Source organism: Haliaeetus leucocephalus, unplaced genomic scaffold (genome assembly GCF_000737465.1).
Source record: "Haliaeetus leucocephalus isolate CR32 unplaced genomic scaffold, Haliaeetus_leucocephalus-4.0 Scaffold932, whole genome shotgun sequence".
NCBI classification, from domain to species: Eukaryota; Metazoa; Chordata; class Aves; order Accipitriformes; family Accipitridae; genus Haliaeetus; species Haliaeetus leucocephalus.
The window spans coordinates 15,646,882-15,666,517 of NW_010973368.1; the positions used below are offsets into that span (position 1 = coordinate 15,646,882).

Sequence of the window (19,636 nt, forward strand, 5' to 3'; positions counted from 1 at the left end):
GCACCCGCAGTGCCTGGACTTCAAGCCGCCGTTCCGGCCGCCGCGGGGCCTCGCCTTCTGCCGCCGCTACGCCGCCTTCGGCTGCTGCGACCCGCGCCGCGACCGCGCCCTGCTCCAGCGCTTCTACCGCCTCAGCGCCCGCCTCGACGGGCCCACCTACGCCGCCTGCGCCGGCCACCTGCAGGACCTGCTCTGCCAGGTGAGGCGGCGCGGCACGGCACGGCCCGGCACGGCACGGCATGGCACGGCACGGCCCGCCTACCGCACGGGGCTCCCGCTGCGCCGGGGGCTTCCGCCGCACAGGGGGATTCAGCCCCTGCACCGTGCTTTGGTCACGCAGGGTGCTCTGGCCCAGGCGTGGGCGCTTCAGCCCCGTCACGGCGCTTTGGCCCAGGCGTGGGTGCACCCACCCATGCAGGGCTGCATCAAGCCCAGGTATGGGTGCCGCAGCCCAGGCACGGGTGCGTTGGTCCAGGGGGGCTGCACTGGTCCAGGCACAGGTACTTTGGACCTCACAGGGCTGCGTGAGCCAGGACGTGGGCACGGCAGCCCGGGAACGCCTGCATCCACCCGTGCAGGGCTGCATCAGCACAGGCACGGGTGCTTTGCACAACCCAGGGGTGCGCGAGCCGTGGCAGCAGTGCCCTGCCCAGACGGGGGTACGGGGACCACCCCACGGGTGCGCCAGCCGTGGCATTAGTGCCTGCGCCCAGGCACGGGTGCTTTGGCCCACGTACGGCTGCACCAGGGATCAGTGCAGCAGCCTAGGCAAGTGCTCCCAGGCACCGCCAGGAGCGACTGTCCGACATCAGGTGTCCCAGCGGACTTCTTGTCCTTCGGCAGGTGTCTGAAAGAGAAGTAGGGATGTTGCTCTGCTTTCATTTGTGAGGTGGGTATGCGGGCAGTTAAAATTTGCAGACTGCCCTCACCCTCCCAGGGTTAGATCGCTGGACCTGGTGAAGACCCCCAGGAGGGGACCTGCCTGAGCAAAACATGCTCCTTGTTATGCCCAGCTCCTGGGATCAGGTGTTTTTCTGTACCGGGTTACAGCATCCTGAGATGCTTTTAGCGTGTGCCAGGTGCTAACAGTCCTGATGATGGGTGCCGAGTAACGCCCGAGGATGTGGCCTAGAAACCTCCGTGGTGGCCATCCTGCACGGGGGAAATTTCCACTGAGGTTTGATGTTCTGTGGCCAGATATGATAACAGGATGATCACGGTCTGTGCAGAGCAAAGCATCTGACCCTATCATCAGCGGTGGCCTCGTATGTATGAAAATGCCCCTGAGACACAGCAGTGGCAGCTCTGTGCTGTGCAAGTGTAAATCTTAAATTAATTCAGACAGTGGAGTCTCGTCTGCTGTGCTCAGATGGGATCAAAGTGGCTTTTCAGAAATCCTGCTCTTAGCATTTTGCAGGGTACCTCTTGTGTTCCTGAAAGCGTGAAGAGAAAGACAACCCTTTTCCACATCAGCTTCTAGAGATTTGACTTTTATTTCCTCTCACATTGTACTGGAAGCAAAAAACCTTTGAATATATTCCTGAAACAAGTGGTGTCCAAAAGTCCATTTGCAGATAGGAAACCAGTTAGCAGCGCCTGCTAAGCCCTTCTTCTGCCTCTGGAAGCGACTAAGTAAGTCTCCTGCATACATCAGAAACCCAACCGTTGAAAATTTGTTCAGAAGCAGTGAAATATTTCAATGTGGGAAAAATGATTCACTGAAATGTTCTGATGAGCTCAGTGCATCACCAGCCCAGATGCGGCTACAAACCACCACCTCTGGCCTCACAAGCACGAAATGGAAGTTCAGGCTTTGCAAACACTCCAGAACACTCTGCTTCCATTCGTTCATTTCATATACAATTTATATCTTAGACCTGAATTAATTAGTGGGTTTCCGTGACTTATTCAGCACACTTCTGTCTCTTTCTGCTCACAATTTGTGATTTCTCTCAAATGTGATAAAATTATTTTGACAAGTGTCTCAACTTGTTCTTGCGGTGAGGATCCCTACCTTCTCTTAAATTGTGATTTGCTACACGGTGCTGTTTCTGTGGCTTGTGGAGGGGCAAGTGGAAGAGCAGAAACATCCTCCCCTCAGTGCTGCCCATGATCCCCCAGCCCCAAAACAGGGTCTCCCCCCACCCAGAAGCAGGCTGAGAGGACGCCTGTGGCCGTGGGGGAGAGGAGGGCTGCGGCGGGCCATCGCCCTGCCTGCCCCACAGCCTCAACACCCAGGGGGAATTCGACGGGGGCAGGAGATCTCAGGGGACGTGTGTGGGTGTGGATTATTGTGCGGTGGGATACAGGACTCAGACTGCGGGAGAGCAGATGCCTCGTTCTGCCTCTCGGGGAACAGCTTGCTTAAAGGCTTGAGTTTCCAGATGGAGGTGGACAGGGAATGTCAGGGATTACGTGAAAGTTAGATGGTTTCCTGAAGAATCCTGTTGCTTCCTCCTGATAGCAGCAGTAAATAAGCCGTTGTTTGATGTGGGTGTTCGTCCACATTCAGACTGTTGCAATTCCTCAGATAAGTAGCTGCCACTGAATTCCGGGAACAGATGGGATAGATTTGGCTAACTTGTCTTAATGTTACTTGGTTTATTTTCTGATGGGTTTTTTTCATGGTGCGAGCTTGTTCCAGCCCTACTGAAGTCACTGATCGCCTGCCCGTTAGTTTCCTTGGTCTTGGGACCACGTCACAGTTTAAAATGAAGGAACAGACCATGTCATTTGGAAATGAGAATTTAGATCTATTAGTGATACTGGGCTGTAACCAAGTGTCGAGTTTCATGGTGTTTTGACTTAGTGAATGTGACAAGACAATGCGAAGGGTGAAGGACCACAGCATTTGATTCAGAAGCAGATAAATTCAGGATCAGGCATCAGGCTCCATCTCTTGTGGAATAAAAGTTGGAAAATATTCCACATGTGTCTGGAAAATACCCTAGACACATGCTCGGGTACTGTCTGGCTAGTGCTAGATCTCTGTACATGATCGCCAGTGTGATGCCATCTGTGAGTGAAGGGGCCATCCACAGCTGCTGTTCAGACACACCTGAGGCCGGGGTGAGCAGCCCGCAGCGGCAAAGGGACAGGGAAACCATACCTCTGTGCTATTTTTAATTCCGATGCTGAGGCCAGGACGTTGCTTTATAATGCATAAGATCACTGCTTGCTTTGAAAGAGGCTTTCAGAGAAGCAGACACAGCCTGGTACTCAGGTGGTGGGCCTCCCCTCTCTGAATGTGAAACCTCCGCAGGCAGCGACAGACTGAGCTCCCATCCAGCCCTGCCTTCAAATTCCCTTTCTGTCTCATTTCAGTTTGTCTTCTAAGGCCAAATTTTCAGTCATAACAACTGCATCGGCAAACACTCTGGCTCTTTCTGTCCCTGGCGCACCTCGTGTAACCGAGTGCCTTACCCAGTCTGCCCGTGTAATTTCAGTGTTTTGTGTCACGCGCAATCTCCTTTTTATCACATTAATTGCTACTCATTTGAAGGCATAATAACCTTCATTTTGCAATGAATGGCTTGACATTCCAGGAGGAAAGCTTATTGTACGCTAATGATCTGTTTTATGGCCTCTCAGTTTATTATGGTATGTAATGGAAAATAAAATAAAAATTAAATATTGTGTGTACTTATCAGCTAATTTAAATACTTCAGTATCTCAGATGTTATATCTTTTCAGCTATTGAATACTGCTGTAATCTGCATTAAGAAATAGCTCCCTATAGACCTAGAAACAGCTCCCTGTATTTTTGTTTTAACTAACCTGGTTTTGCTTGGAAGAAATGCCATCTAGGAATTAAAAAATGCAGAATTTATTCAAGAAGGATAGTTTCTCTTTCTACCTTTCTTGCCTCAGTTATTTATCTGCCCTGTGAAAATAACTGAGCCTCCACTGACTCACGTTACGTTATTTGGAGAGCACTTTTGAGATGCTTGTCGGAAAGATGCATTACAACTGGAAAACATTTTGTGTTTATTTCAAGGAAAAGCCACTGCAAAGCAGAACTGAGCCACTTTGGTCAGTTTGTAATTTACAGACAGTTTTACTGGATTGCAGTGGCTTTTTACATAAGGAAAACGTGCCTGTCAGAGTTCTCGTAGTGCAGAATACAATGAACTATGTGAACTTGATTCAGTCTTTAGGTAGATTTCCGAGGCTGCACCTTCCAGAAACGAGGGTTGTGCTGCAGCCACTCCCAGTGGACCTTGCCTGGATTATGGCCGTTTGGTGCTCACTGTCTGAAATCCTGTAGCCTGAGCATCCTCCGCAGAACTTGGTGACCAGTGTCATGATCATGAGATAGGTTTCACCACTCCTAGTCAGGTATATAAACTGTCTGTAGGCAAGGATCCACCAGCAAAGGCAGCTGGACCGGAGCGAAGATGGTGTATGCAGTGATAGCATCCCAGGGCTGGGTGCACTGTGCGGTACTGAGGATGGGTGTCCTTCTCCTTTCCTCCTACACTTTCTCATCCTGCTCCTTCCAACCTGTAAATCACATCTGTGTTTGAGGTGCATGTCTGGATTATCAGATAATGAGGTATGAAAATTGCAGGCTTTGGCCCTGACGACCTTTCCCATTCCCTCCTCAGCCTGGAGATGCAGGACCTCAACCTTCTCAGCTAACTCTTTGGGTTCGCTTCTGTCCTGTGATGAATCTGCTCATTATTTCATAGATAAAGTCAGAGCATCCAAGACAGAAAAGTCTTTTTTCCCCAGTACAGTCTACTAGGGTGATGTAGCAAGATACGTGTCATTGCTGGTTTCCTTGAGTTAGTGCTACGGTTGGAATAAATGAATAACAGCATGAGGAAGCCAGCTTTCACCAGGAACATTGAAGATCATTTCCGTGAATGCTGAGATAAACCAACTTTCTAAAATCTTTTCCTCTGTTAATATATCTTCAGAATAAACCACAACATATGTTACAATTAAGGTGAAGCTTCTCCAATTAATATTGCTGCTCAGCTGTTTCAAATCTGATCCAAGAAATGGCTTGAGGCTTTTTCTCTCTCCCTCTAGGAATGCTCTCCATATGCAGCTCACTTGTACGACGCCGAGGATCCCTCCACCCCCGTGCGGACGATACCAGGACTTTGCCAAGACTATTGCCTGCAAGTGTGGCAAAAATGCCGCTCCATTTTTCGCTATCTGTCTGAAGACCAGGAGTTAATTGCACTGGAGAACAACATGGCAAAATTCTGCCACTACCTGTCCTTGGAGGACACAGACTACTGCTTTCCACACCTGCTGGCTAACCAGAACCTTAACCAAAACCTGGGGTTAGTGACCGCTGATGCGGAGGGCTGTCTCCAGCTCTGCCTCGTGGAGGTCGCCAACGGGCTGCGCAATCCCGTTGCGATGGTGCACGCCAACGATGGCACTCACAGGTTCTTCATTGCGGAGCAGGTTGGCCTGGTGTGGACCTACCTCCCCGATCGATCCAGGCTTGAAAAGCCGTTTCTGAACATCAGCGAAGCCGTGCTTACCTCACCTTGGGAAGGAGATGAGAGAGGGTTTCTAGGTATTGTCTTCCATCCTAAATTCAAATTTAACGGTAAAGTGTATGTCTACTATTCAGTTGAAGTTCGTTATGAAGAGAGAATCCGAATCAGTGAGTTCAGAATTTCTCCTGCTGACATGAATGCTTTGGACCATGGTTCTGAAAGGTATTGTACACGCGTTTCTCTGGCAAATGTATTTACGATCTCAGAGCGTAGCTTGTGCATTTTTAAAGGCTATTAGTGGATGAGACCTATTTAGCTTAATATTCTTCTTGCATGCCAGTGTGCTAGCATGTTAGTGCAAGTCCGTGTCTAGCATATTGAGATAGGCAACACGCGTGACCTCTGTGGATGAACTGCAAGTGCTTAGGGCTAAAAGATTTACATTTCTCAGTTCTGGTATGTCAGAAGATTTAACTGAACATTGATTAAACATTATTTACAGTTAATGTTTTGGGGGGTTTTTTTTGGTTGGTTCTTTTTTTGGTATTGTAATAATTACCCTTTAAAATAGACTTCTGCAAAGCATGAGTGAAATTCATTCCAAAGCCAAAGGTTTCCAAAATCAGTATAAACAAACTCAGTGATACTGAACCAAAGATGGATTTGGTCCCACATTTCTTTATCTGAATGAGAGCTCAACCCTGTGATATTACAAATTTAATAACAAATTAAATAAAATGCAAACCACTATGCTATTACTGAGTGCATTTTGACTGGAAATTTCATTTATTTGAGTCTGATCCTGCAGTTGATCCACATTAATATGCACAGATAATTAGAGGTTTGTTTGTGGAGACAGTCTATAGAGTTATAACCTGGTGCAGAACCATGTAATAGAACCACTGGTTTAAGAGACCCTTGAATATTATTAATTTTAAGATTTTTGCTTTGTTACAAGGGTTATATTAGGGCTTTGCAAATACTCAGCAGTGGATGATTTCAGCTCAAAAATGCACATAGCGTCATGATAGAAAGGGGATGCTGGTTTACAAAGCAATGACAGCGATTCAGTGTAAGCAGCACTGTAGATGACAGGTGGTCCTCAGGAAAGCAAGTCAGGAGCTTAAACCTGCAGATGTTAAGGCCCACCAGCTCTCTCCTTTAAAAATCCTCAGGCTCTATGCTTGTAACATTTTCTGTGCTTATTTAGCTGATGGTTAGTACGGCCAAAGCTTAAGAAAACAAAGTTGTGGTCCTGTTGTGCTTGTGTAGGCACGGCTCCCACTGACTTCATCCTGAGATGCTGCCCAAGAGGCAACTTCAGCCGACACATGGTGTGCATTGCCTTAGCAGGAGGGCGTATGTCTGTTTGCCTGCAGATTTTTGCTCAGTGTGTTTTGTTTTCTTGCATCTTCTTTGGGAGGTTGAGGAGGATTCACCTTTGGGTCCGTACAGGATCCTCCCTCGCTCCTTCTGCTGCCTGGAGTCTGTGCGTTGGTGCACAGTTACCGTATGTCGGAGGTGGTGACATTTAGCAGCAGGTGACAGAATAATTACATAGTTGTGTTCCTTCCCACAATTTACAGTCTGATCACAAACTATCAGTACTTTCAGAAGGGAAAATAACTTGCTAAAAATGAGGTGGTATAAGTGATTATTATCATTTAGTTTTGCAGCTGTTAAGAGGCACTGTCAGCATGAAATCTGGACTTTTTTAGAAGCTGGATTAAAATAAACTTCAATTATTATACCTGGGAACCTCCACTGCATGTATTTGTGGCTTTACCTTTCTATAAAGTTATACTTTTATATATTTCACCCTTTCCTTACTATGAAAGGGATGCCAGGTGCCTACAATAAACAGATAAAAGCAAGAGAGAGTTAGGTTTTCAAATTAAGGTAGAGGTTGTTGGTACTGCTTTGAATAACCTTTGTCAAAATGCTAATTTGTTGGTGGGGCTGCTTTTAACCACTCTTTAAGCTTGTAAAGTCCTGTCTATGTAATTATCATTTAAGGATTCTTCTCTCTTTAAGAATTTAACTATTACTTAATGTTTGAAAAGTTTTAGGTTCACCTTGAAAGTGCCTGTCAGAATTGTGCCAAATGCTGTACAGATGCACAGATGGACTGGAGTCCTTTCTCTTGCAGTTTACAGTTGGATTTAAGCTGAGATGCCTTTTTCTTAAAAAAAAAAAAGTTTAGCAAGGAGGAAGGAACAATCAGAGGAAAAGTACAATTAATTAAAAGTATATTCTGTTATGTGGTTTCCCAGATTTTCCTTATTACACAATTTGGCATTTCTGTAATCTGGAAAATGTGTTGGAATTATTTAAAGTTAGAAAATCAGCTATGCCCGAGTAAAATTCAGTGACATGGATATGGAGAAATTTGCATCAAACCTGTTCTGTCGCCATTTCCATGTGTCAAGGGCAACGTTGGTGTGACGTTGCTCTGCCCTTTGCTTAGGGCTTGTGCAGCAGGTAATGCCTCCTCCCTGTTTTTCCTTAGGGTGATCCTGGAAATAGAAGAACCCGCTTCCAACCATAACGGAGGAGAGCTGCTCTTTGGAGATGATGGGTATCTCTATATATTTACTGGAGATGGAGGCATGGCTGGGGATCCTTTTGGGACCTTTGGAAATGCCCAGAACAAGTAAGAGCGAACCCTTCCCTACGGCAGCTCCAAGCCACCAGCATGTGTCTGCGGGGCAGCGGGCTGTGGGAAGTCAGTGCCACCTGAAGGCTGTTCGGTGGCCCGAGGCAAATGAAATCATCTTGAAATGGTTGTTTTTTCAGAGATATTGAAAGACTTGTCTTTTCCAAAACAGAAAGAATGAAACCCTAGACTTTTCCAAAAACCCTATCTCTGATGTTTAACCAAGGTCTAGTTTTATTTCTTTTTTTTTTTTCTTTCCTTTCTTTTCCCAATACAGATCAACCCTGCTGGGCAAGGTGCTGCGGATCGATGTGAACAACAACGACCGCGGGCCTCTGTACCGAATCCCTCCCGACAACCCTTTTCTTAATGACCCTAAGGCTCGCCCTGAAATCTATGCGTACGGAGTGAGAAATATGTGGCGCTGCTCTTTCGATAGGGGCGAACCTCACACCAAGGAAGGGAAAGGGCGGCTCTTCTGCGGAGACGTGGGGCAGAATAAATACGAAGAAATCGACATCGTCGAGAAAGGGAAAAATTACGGCTGGAGGGCAAGGGAAGGGTTCAGCTGTTACGATAAAAAACTTTGCGCCAATTCTTCAATGGGTAAATAGATGTGCTCTCTAAATTGCCTGCGTCTCCCACTGTGTGGTTTTCTGCACCATCATTTTTAATTCCTGCCTTCAAAGCTTGGCTGCCTGGTGGAAAACATACATTTTTGAGATGGAAATCTATACTGTTTTAGTCTAGAAGAGAACTGACTTGGGAATAAATATTGAAAGTCCAAGTGGTACCATTTTTGAGTTAGGAGCAAAATGAAACATGCTAGCTGTTGTTTTTCTAGGCGATCTGTGTTGGTTTTCAAATTGCTTGGTGATTCTGTGATTTAGGGAGACAATTTCATCTTTTTCACATAAAATAAGCTTTTCTGCAGAGGAAAGAAAAATTTGGAGCAATTGTATTTTTCTCCATAACTCACAAGTAGTGTCCTTATTTTAAAAAAAAAGAAAGAGACATATTGTGTAAGCTGGTCACCCAGTATGCACACTGCCTGCTTTGCGGGTAACTGGATGTACAGAGTATTTTTGTTTCTTTTAGCTATGCCAAAAAGGGAAACCCTAATTTTTTATTTTTTTTTCAAACCTGGATTCAGGGTATTTGCTGGCTGGCTAAATTCCAGTGCACTTGTGAAGTCAGAGTGTATTGTGTTGCAAGGTCTGATGTGGACCACATCTTGTGCTGGAGCATCTCCCCAGAGATGCAGGGGGGCAGTGGGCTGGCACTGATTTGCACTAGCTGAGATTCTGATTTTTTTCTCTTCTACATGCTATGTGGTGTTTAACTTCGTTCCTTTTATTAACTTAGTTTAACTTCCTTCCTTTTATTAACTTAGCTACAAGTACAGTGGTAGTGATTAAGCGTTCTTTATAAAAATTTCAAGAGCAGGGAGCAGATTTTTTGCACTCCCTTTGCTGAAGCAGTTGTCAGAGAGCCCGTTTAGTGGTCTCCTGTGTGACAGCGCCTGCATGAGCGTTCATGGCAGGCACTTTACTGAGGTCCCCAGGGATTCAGAACAATTTCTGATGCCTTTAGAGACCCTTTTGTTAGAACAGTAAAATGTCACAGCCCCTTTAAAATGATAAGTGCAGCTGGAGTGTAGAAAAAGCCTGCTTTAGATGAAATGACCCTGGTGCAAGTTCCTCACTGGCAGAGCTGCCGGGTTTGCTACTTGAGGCATCTGCTACATGGGCAGGGAGAAAGGCTGTGAGGAGGAGGAGGGGTGGTTACCACAAGAAGATACCTGTGACACAGGAGTTTCAAAAGAAAGGGGAGGAAGTGTCTAGTGGAGACCCTCAAAATCAGGGCATCTCCCTCTGTTTTGCCTCTGTCTTGTGTTTTAACTTATATTTTAAATGAATATGCCAGTACTACATCTTGCCTGTGCCACACCATAAATATTTGATGGCCCTTTCAGGTTAAGCTCCCCTGTCTCAGAGAAACAGAAGCTATTCGTGCTGACATCTGACATATCTTTTCATCAGTGCCTGCAGTCTGGAGTTACCTGTCTCTTTTTTCCCTTTCACCACCGAAACAAAGCTGCATTGGACAAACATCTCCTGCATGGGTGCAGCGACTCTAAGAGGAACCTGCGAATTCACATCAAAACCAGCCAGGCTGTGTGGAAATGGGCCAGAAGCGGCTCTAACAGAGCTGGGTTGTGGCAGGAGGAGAAGGGCTCCGGAGGATGGTGAGGTGTCTGGGTGATAGAGAGCACTCAGGCTTATCAGGGATTCAGCTTATATTGCAAGGGAAACACTGACCAGTCTGCCTGAGCTAGCTTGTCTTTGGTTAGAACAGCCAGCTAGGCAGGGCTATCAAACATGGTTCTGAAAAGGTGACAATCAAACTAAATTACTCCATTGGCACTTCATTTAATTAGAAGATGCTCAAGTGAACCTGATTGTATCCTGCTAGTCTCAGAACTATCTAGCTAAACAGCTATTCTGCATCATGTTTAAAACAAGGCAAGTCACAGATCTTTTCTCCCCCACAGATGACGTGCTTCCAATTTACGCGTATCCGCACCAAATGGGGAAATCTGTTACGGGAGGCTATGTCTATCGGGGTTGTGAGTCTCCGAACTTGAATGGCCTGTACATATTTGGTGATTTTATGAGTGGGTAAGTAAATACTTCAGATAGATACGCATTAAGCTGTACCCCCAGCCAAAGTCCTCCAGCGATTCTATACCTGCCTGCAAGTGCTCATGCAGTCTAACAACTGAGGACATGCTGCTCCTTGCTGGTTGCAAGTACTGGGCAAAGCCTGACTGCTCATTACAGAGAGCTCACGTGGCATGTTTTATATAACCTTATTCCATGGTGCTGTGCAGGAATGCAATGTTTGCATTCCAGCAGCCCTTGATGTTGCTGATTCATATTGTGCCAGTACAAACAAAGGGGCTATGATATGATGTTCATTTAAAGCCCTGGAAGTGGTGTAAAAAAGCATTTCAATACATCCTAAAAAACCCCCAACGCTCTGGTGCAATGTTTCCAGACACTGAAGATATTGAAAGAAAAAAAAAATTGTCCAGCAGTGAGTCTGCTTCAAACCTGTGGTGAGGCAGGCATGAGACTGCTTTGTTTTCCCCCCACCTCCTCTGCCTTTGCTGCGTCTGCATCTCCCAGGCCTCTCGCGCGCAGCCCCTGCACCGCCTGCCCCAGCTGATGCACTGCTCCTGGGTGCGGGAGAGAGGCCACAGAGCTGCAGTGAAGCCAGGTGCTCTGCGTCTCTCGCAGGGTCCCCCCGCAAATAGTCTGATATCCCTTAAACCCTCCACTATTGTTTTTTCATGTGCTTGTGTTGCCCTTGAAAGACAAGGTGTTGCGGGGGCATATATTTGTTTAATATTAACAATCCGTCATTTTTCAGAGGCACTGCAGTCCTATTGCAGCTAGTGTGGGTAGGAAGCATTAAACATCCTTTCCTCATTAATGTTCATAAATTGTCTCCTTGGTTGTGTTGTGCAAGTGTTCTTTTGCCTTGCAGACGCCTGATGTCTCTGAAGGAGGATCATGCTACTGGAGAGTGGCAGTACAGTGAAATTTGCATGGGAACAGGACAAACGTGCATGTTCCCTGGGCTTATCAATAACTATTACCAATACATCATCTCCTTTGCTGAAGATGAAGCAGGTAATCTTTTAACTTTATGTCACACTGAATGGCATGCTTGTGGTTTCTCCTCAGAGTAAAACACCAGAGAAGGGGTTAGAGAGGGCTCCTGGGAGGCAGCGAGTGGTGGGGAGGCAGAGCGTGAGTCTCTCAGTCTTTAAAATGCCGCTGGGTGAGATTCCCAGCATCTCCCAAATATCAAGCCAAAGTTACAATCCTAATTTTGAGGCCAGCGTGCCACACAGTGCCTGCAGGGGTAATTAGAGAGGCAGTTCCCTGCAGGACTGAGTCTGGGTGTGCTGGTGTGCTGCTGCCCACACACTTACTTTCCAGAGGGATGGGGAACAGCGGGGGGCAAATACAGTAAAGCACAGCTTAGAAAACAAACCTCATTCTTCACGATGCCACACCATGGGGAATGCAGGCCCTGAGAAGCTGAGAAGGTGATACCCAAGTGAGAGCAAGTCTACGCTCTTGGCTAGTCAAGAAGGCTTTGGGCGTTATTAATGGATACAGGGAAGCAGATGTAATGAACAGTATTTATGAACCTGCTCATCCTGGCCTGGAATATTTGTACGTCTTGAGGTGAAGCAGAATGAAAGCCCTACATTATGTCTTGAGTGAGGCATTGGCAAAAGGCTGCTTAAGTCCATATTTTATTAGTGCCAGCTGGGATTTTGCCTTGCATGGAACTGAAGGATGTAGTCTCAGTGGAGCTTTGCATAGCTGTGTTTCAAAATTGGAGACATTTTGCTTTCTAGAAGGGAGCTGCTGTGATTTGAAAAGGAGGAGATAAAGAGTCCTGGCGTGAAAGCTGGTGGTTACGCCCTTTGTTCATACAAGGGTATGGTTAATTGCCCAGCCCTGCAGCGGGGCAGGCAGAGCATGCAGCCCCTGGCTGGGGACAGGGAGCGGGTGAGCCCTGCGATGTTTAGCCCCATTGTTAATTAGCCTCGTGTGCGACTCAGCAATGCAGGGGTTTGTGTTCTGCCCCATTGCGGGGAGGTTCTGGCTCGTGGTCACAAGCACCCACTTCTAGAACGCACAGTTTTTAAACATCTGTTTTTCCTGCAGATTATGTCAGGTGTGGATGTTGCACAAATGCAGCATCCGTTGCATATCATATAAATGCAGATTTTATCATGTACATGCAAATCATCCAAATTAAGTGTTAGCTCGCAAGTTTGACTTTGGAATTTTATCTTTTTTTGAGTTAAAATCCATTTTCTTTAATGGTTAATGTTCATGGGAGGTAGAGCTGTTTTGCAGTGCTGTGGCGAGAAGGATATCTTACCCTAAAATCAGAATAACTTAATTTCAATCAGCTTTATGCCAATTCAGAGGGCTGCCAAATGCAGTATCGAGCTGTTAATTGCAGCCCTTGCTCATGCACGTGGGGCGCGGGTGTCTCCCTCGTCCTGTGCCTGTGGGCAGAGTCTGTGGGAAGGGGGGGTGAAACGCTGCCACCCTTCTGCCCTGCTTTTCACGCGTACTTTGCGTAAGTATAATAGAGCTGGGTGGAAATTTGGGCTGGAGTCTGTTCTCAGGTAGTTATTTGCCTTGTGTTTGCTTTATTACAATGGAAATAAATCTGTTTGTAACAGTGTAGTGAGGTTGCTTTATCTGCAGTGAACAGTCTTCTCTTGCACCTTTTTGGTGTGCTGGGAATCAGGTTTTTTACAAGTTCATCACACAGTTTATTTTAACAAGCTTTTCTTCACAGAAGCGTTCGTTTTTTTGGGGTTGTTGCTCTGATGAATGTTAATTTTGCTGGTGCAGTGGATGTGTTCATGCAGTGGGAACACCTATATTTTTGGCTCATTGCACAGCCGTTATAAAGCCAGCAGGCCCATGCCCTGGCAGCTGAACGTGTCGGGAACATCCCAGGCCCTGCGCTATGTCTGTGGGGTGCACATGTGATAGCCTGCGCGCTTCATGGCCTGAGCATCCATAATTCTACCCGATAATTTCCAGGAAAGAGGTGGGATGTAAAGCACACATCACTGCACTGCAAAACACAGTGTCAGGTGTTTCCCATCCCTGTTTGGACCAAGGCTGCCTCTGGCCTGTGGTTAATGGAGCCCACCAGAAAAAGAAAGAAACCAGCCAGAGGTGTCTGCCCTGGGAGAATCCAGAGGAGCTTGGCCTGCAGCAGCGCAGGAGAGCAGGGAGGAGGAGGGAGGCTCAGCAGCCAGCAGAAGCTGCGACCAACGGCCTGCACCTTCCTTTGCCCACTCTGACCCCCTCCACCCCTTCCCTTCCCCTCTTCCCCTTGGGGTACCCATAGGATGCCCAAAGAAATCTGCCTTACTTATTAAAAAGATCTCCATTGTCTCTTTTTCTTCCTTTTTTTTTCCTTTTTGAAATACTGCACATTTATTTTTCCGTCCAGATCAGCTCTCTGATCCTTTTCATTGCACCACTCAAGCATTTGAGCTGGCAAAAGAGAAAGGAGAGGGCTGGACAGACTGCTTATCCTGGCCTCCCCTGCACAACAGGAGGAGGATGGAAATGCAGTTAAGAGAAAATACGTCAAATACATGGTGATGGAAGTTGGCTGGCTGAAGGTCAAACCCTTTCCTATGTGGCCTGACAGAGAATCCCAGTGCCTTTCTCACTCACTTTGTGAGTGTGCTAGAGAAAGCAAAAGCAAAATCTTGTTCTGTAATTCACCCCAAACGAGTGCTTCATCCAAAAGAGCAAAAGATGATGTGAACAGTCTTAATTTCCTTTCATTTTGTTTCAGGGTTTGACTGTTTTGCATTAGTGAAGTTAAAGGACACAGATCAGACTGAGATGACAGCTAAAGTCTGGGCAGCTGAACATGCAGTGGAAATTTGTCAAGAGTATTTCATGACAATATGTAAAAGCTCCCGCTCACTAAGAGTATTTTATGCCATTGGACTGCAGATGAACGCTCCTTACAAACCCAAACACAAACCTGCATTTTTTCCTCCCATAACCAGATCTCTATATCAGTCCTGGGTTTCCTGATGCTCTCTGACCTGTGATGCAGAGTTAATGCCCTTGTGCTGTACAGGACAGGAGCTCCACGGAGAGTTTTCATGGCTGTGTTTTGTTTTTTCCCAGGGGAACTTTACTTCATGTCTACCGGCGTACCAAGTGCCACGGCTCCCCATGGAGTGGTGTACAAAGTGGTGGACACCTCGAGGTATGAGATGTTCCTGTTGCAAAGCCTAAGCGTGGTGCACTGTGTCCGGGTGTGGATGTGATGAATGATGCTGACTGACTAACTAGCTCTTCTCCTACACTGGGCCCTTCTGTGGAGCTTGATCAAGGGAAGCCTGGAGCAACCCGTTGTGGGTCTGCTTTTCTCCCGCAGTCGTCGGAGTCTACGCTGCCTGGTGATAACCAGTTTGTTTGTTATGGGACCTGTTGGTGTTATGTGGCTTGGGAGATTTGTTCCAGAAAGCTAAAGGAGGATTTTATGGGTGGCTTGTCTTTCTTGAACAAAGTTTCTCTAGATTCCTGCCCAGAAGGAGGCACTTTTTCTCAAGGTGTTTATCCTCAGTTCCTTTCCATCCCTTGTAGCCAGCTGCATCTCCTGTAAGAGCCCTGTGCCCAGGCAGCTGCAGCCGAAGCTGACCCAGCATGACCTGCAGTGCTTCCTCGGGCAAACCAGAAATTAATGTCAAAAAGTATGGGGTTTTTTGTGTTTTAAAGAGGAAAATGGCTTGGACAAGGAAATAAGACCATTATTACACCTTCTGGATCCCACATGCGTGTATCTGAGACTGGGCAAGGCAGGGAATAGCTGTGTTTTATAGGAAGGCTTATAGCTGTTTTTTCCATCTTCCTGTTTTTTAAGCATTACTGCTATTGGCTAAATGCCAGAGTACTTTCAGCCAGACATGTAGAGTGAGGCTTTTGTAGCTTTTATTTTTTTTTAAACGGATTAAATTTACAGCTTTAGCTATCTGAGCATTTTGAACCAGACCACTTGTCTGGTTTTATGTTGCAACCGGACCCCAAAGTTAAACAGCCCCCAGAGCTGCCACGTGTTTCGCTCCGGTTCTCCTCTGTCAGGAGCATTTTCCATTATCTAACACAGTGGAAGAGTTCCTGTAAACTGTGTATTAAGAGGCTGGTATTACGCAATCTTTGCAAAAATAAAGAAAGCAGAAGTCAAAAGCAAGTCTTAGGTTTAAGTTTAAAAAGAAGTTTCATGTGTAGAGTACAGAAGAAACTCACAGGAAAATTCATAAAAGTAGGGAACATCTCTGTGTCTGTAGTTGAGAGAGAAGTTCTTTGCCTTCCACAGAAATGCAAATGCAGACAATCCTAATTACAAAGAAGTTATACCCTCCAAATGCAAACATCATGCATTTTTTAATCAGTTTGATAATCTCTGAAGAAGTGTGCATATTAGCAAGACAGGCGTCACACGAAAAAGTGATGATGAAATGGATGTAACTTCTCAGAAGTGAGATATACCTCCATGGCAAACAAATTTGTGTCAAAATAATGTGCCATACTAAGAGGGAACCTCTGCAGGAGACACTTAGAGCTCTTGTTTGAAACTAATGCATTTTTGGTACTACTTTTGTAGTAGTTAGTCTTTTGTTTGGGCTTTATGTATGAATAACAGTGTGTTACTTTGCCTCTCTGAAGACAGCCTGAAAACTTACATACACATAACCTTTATGTCAGATGTTCAACATATACTGTCTAGTTTTGTAATTTTTATTTTCAGTTTGATTAATCTCTTTCTGTAATGCTTGAACCTGCCAATGTTTTATTTCCTTAATGGATTCAGCAATGGCAAATGAAAACACAGCCAGAGGACTCCACTGCCTCGTGAATGTTTGGGCTTTGATCAACGGAGATATGTTTGTTTAATTATGTTTTCTACTGTAAGAGATTACTTGGATCATTTAAACAGACTTTTTTTTTTTCCCAATGAGCATTACATTCATAGAAAAACAATGGGAAGCAAAGACTCACGATGCCAGGGGAAAGGAATTAATTGTGCACTGTATGTGTCCCTTTTTCGCAGGAGAGCACCACCAGGAAAATGCGGAGTTGAGCCGTCGCCAGTGAAAGTAAAAAGCAAGCGCATCCAGTTTGTGCCAAAGGAGAGTAAGTGTCACTGTTGCTGTTTATTATTGGTGCATGTTAGCTGGCAGTAAATACAAACTCCAGGCTCGCGCTATCTCGGTATGTGTGGAGACCACCCAGAACTTCACTGTTCAGAGTATCCTCAAAATTAATTCTTACCAGCTGTTCTGGATCTGAAGAGTTGGTTCAAATAAGGCATAAGATATTTCCCCTCTCCTGGCCGTGTGAAATCTTCCCTGTAGTTTCTGCCCTTGTACATTTTCCCTTTTCCATGCTACATCCTACCTGTTTCATTACCACCAACTTGGTTTCCCGGTAACTGTTTCTGTACTGAGATTCTGTGCTCAGTGGAGCTTTTCAGTGATAAGTGACTTTTTGCAGTGCCTTCAGGTAGTGAGGAGCACTTCAGGAGCTGAACAATATGCTGGCTAAAGGGTTGGGAAATAGCTCATTGAGGAAGATGAGGGCTGAGTCATTGTTAGTTTTAAGTGAGAGAATGTGGGATGAGAAAACACTCCCAAAAGAATCGGTGTGATCAGCCATACAGGTGACCTTTTGGCTCATCCAAACCCTTCAGGGCTTTTTGATTGCTTCATACCGAATGAAGTATTGTACTGCTAAAGCTGGAGTAGTCAACGATGTAGCTCAATCTGCAGCAAGCCAAGTACTACTTATGTTAAGTGCAAAAACCTAAATACACTATTAGGATCTCAAAATTAGATTAGGCAGCATCACCTTTCTTTTCCTCTGTGCATTTTGCTTACACGTGTCAGTACCTAAGCAGTACTCTACCAACTTTTTCATGAGGTTAATATTACTGACCCTAATGTCAGAATACTTTCATTTAATTTTTCATTACATTAATCATGTTACACTGCATTTGGGTCATTGACAGTTCCTACAGCTTTGACTTCAGGGAGGAATGAGGGCACTCAGCACCTTGCAAGATTGAGTCTTTAACGTGGAACAAGATCTAAGGCTAATTATTAACTGTTGACATGCCTTAGCACTCAGCAGGTCTTCAGAAACATTCTCCTTTGCAAGCTGTGCATGCACTTTCCAAACATTGGTAACTTGGTTCGTGTTCAACCAGTTTTGTCTCTGTTCCTGCTTATGCATTATTCTCCATGCAAGTCCGAAGTTCCGATTTTTCAACTATACGTATAACTAAATCTTTGGGGTTGTTTACAAGGTAGTTTTCATCATAAATTAAAACTTAGAAATGGTGGGAGAGATTCTGCTAAGTGTCTCGAGAACTAAATTCACTTTTAGGTAAAACCAGACATGAAAATTTCGATTCAGAAGCATGCAAACAAGGATGTGTAGCTGTAAATGTTTTGCTGTTTTGGTTAGTGTTTAGTGTGAATGTAACAGAATTGCCAATGCATGCGGCTTGCATTAGCTGGATGCATGCATTTGTTGGAAGTGTATTTAACAAATAGCTTGACAAAGAGTAATATATAATAACAACTTGATTCAGTGAGGTGAAAAGCACTCCCGGGTGACTACTGGCTTTCATGCAGTCCTACATATGAATTCCAGGATTTTTAAGCGCTGCGCCAGGTCAGGCTCTAGCAACTGAGGTGTGCACAGGTAAAGCTTTCACATCTATTTCTTGCCTTCAGAACCTCAGCTTCCAAAGAAGGGAAATATTTTCATGCCATAAATACAATTCCTTTCCAGAGAGCGTTATTTGCAGGAACTGGACCGCTGCAAGTGTTTGTCTTTTGGGGACAGTAGATATTAAGTATACATAAGACAGTCATATTTTAGCTCATCTCCGTACTACAAAGCAAATGATGAATGAGAATGGATAAATCTAGGATATAATTCAAAAAGTTCTGATGTCTTTGCAAATATCTGTGACACTGTCCCAGCTCAGTTGATTGTTACCGTGAGCAATTCTGAATTGCTTCTTTCTGACAGGCTAAAACTTATTTTTAAGCTAAAAATAGAGCACATGTGAATAAGCAAGTCCAGTAGTGCCTGGAAACTGTGACGGCAAGGAATTTTCAGCTCTTCAGAATTCAAGGCTCTTTTCTTTTTTTTTCATAAGGAAGAAAAAACCCAACCCCAAATCCTGCTTTATGTGTTGTCCTGGCAACTCTGTTCCTTTTGCACATTCCAGTTGCCAGAGAGAATTGATTTTGAATGTTCCTGATTTCAGCTCCTCGGAATAAAGCATCTGGCCCAGTGGGGAGGCCGGCGCTCGGGCTCTGGTAACAATCCAATCATTAGTAATGAAGAGAAGAGCAGAAACAGTGCCTGTCTTTAAAATGCTTTCAGCGGGGGAGAAGGGTATGGTGGGGAACTCCTCTTCTGACCGTTCAACACCAGCGCCCACCCTTTAATGGCCAGGCTGAAGTTTTGCCAATAAACTTCGTGGAGTTTCCTTCTTGGGAGAGGCTTACTTGTTGGCATTAAGCCCCGGAGTCCTCTCTGCTAACTAAAAGCAGCCGGCATTTTTCGCTGGGGGAGTATCGGCTCACCGGGAGCGTTGTCGCTTCTCAGCAGAACCAAGTAAGCGAATTCCAACGAAGGAATGAAGTAGTCAAAACTCAGCGCTGGTTTCATACAGTTTATGTCTCCAAATATCGCCCGCAGAATGACGGACTCATGGTTTCCCGGGATTTTCCCCCAACAGAGCTCATTGTGAAAACCCCAACGCCGCGTCCCCGGCCGACGGCCACGGCCGAGGCCCCCCGGGGAGGCCGGCCAGACCCCGAAAGCCCCGGCGCGCCGGCTGCGGACCGGGCGGGCCG

General features: G+C 45.7%; 1 protein-coding gene across 1 annotated transcript in view; it reads left to right on the forward strand.

Annotated features, from left to right (window-relative positions):
• Position 1: 1 nt before the first annotated feature.
• Positions 2-19,636, forward strand: part of HHIPL1 (HHIP-like 1) — a gene marked incomplete at its 5' end in the record, with an annotated part of 20,131 nt that continues 496 nt past the window's right edge. The window contains 9 exons of the mRNA XM_010584023.1: positions 2-199; positions 5,038-5,684; positions 7,972-8,115; positions 8,396-8,724; positions 10,673-10,799; positions 11,671-11,816; positions 14,886-14,967; positions 16,813-16,895; positions 19,519-19,636. The exon at positions 19,519-19,636 is cut by the window's right edge and continues 496 nt beyond it. Coding sequence (XP_010582325.1) covers positions 2-199; positions 5,038-5,684; positions 7,972-8,115; positions 8,396-8,724; positions 10,673-10,799; positions 11,671-11,816; positions 14,886-14,967; positions 16,813-16,895; positions 19,519-19,636 — 1,874 coding nt within the window. The remainder of the gene's footprint in view (positions 200-5,037; positions 5,685-7,971; positions 8,116-8,395; positions 8,725-10,672; positions 10,800-11,670; positions 11,817-14,885; positions 14,968-16,812; positions 16,896-19,518) is intronic.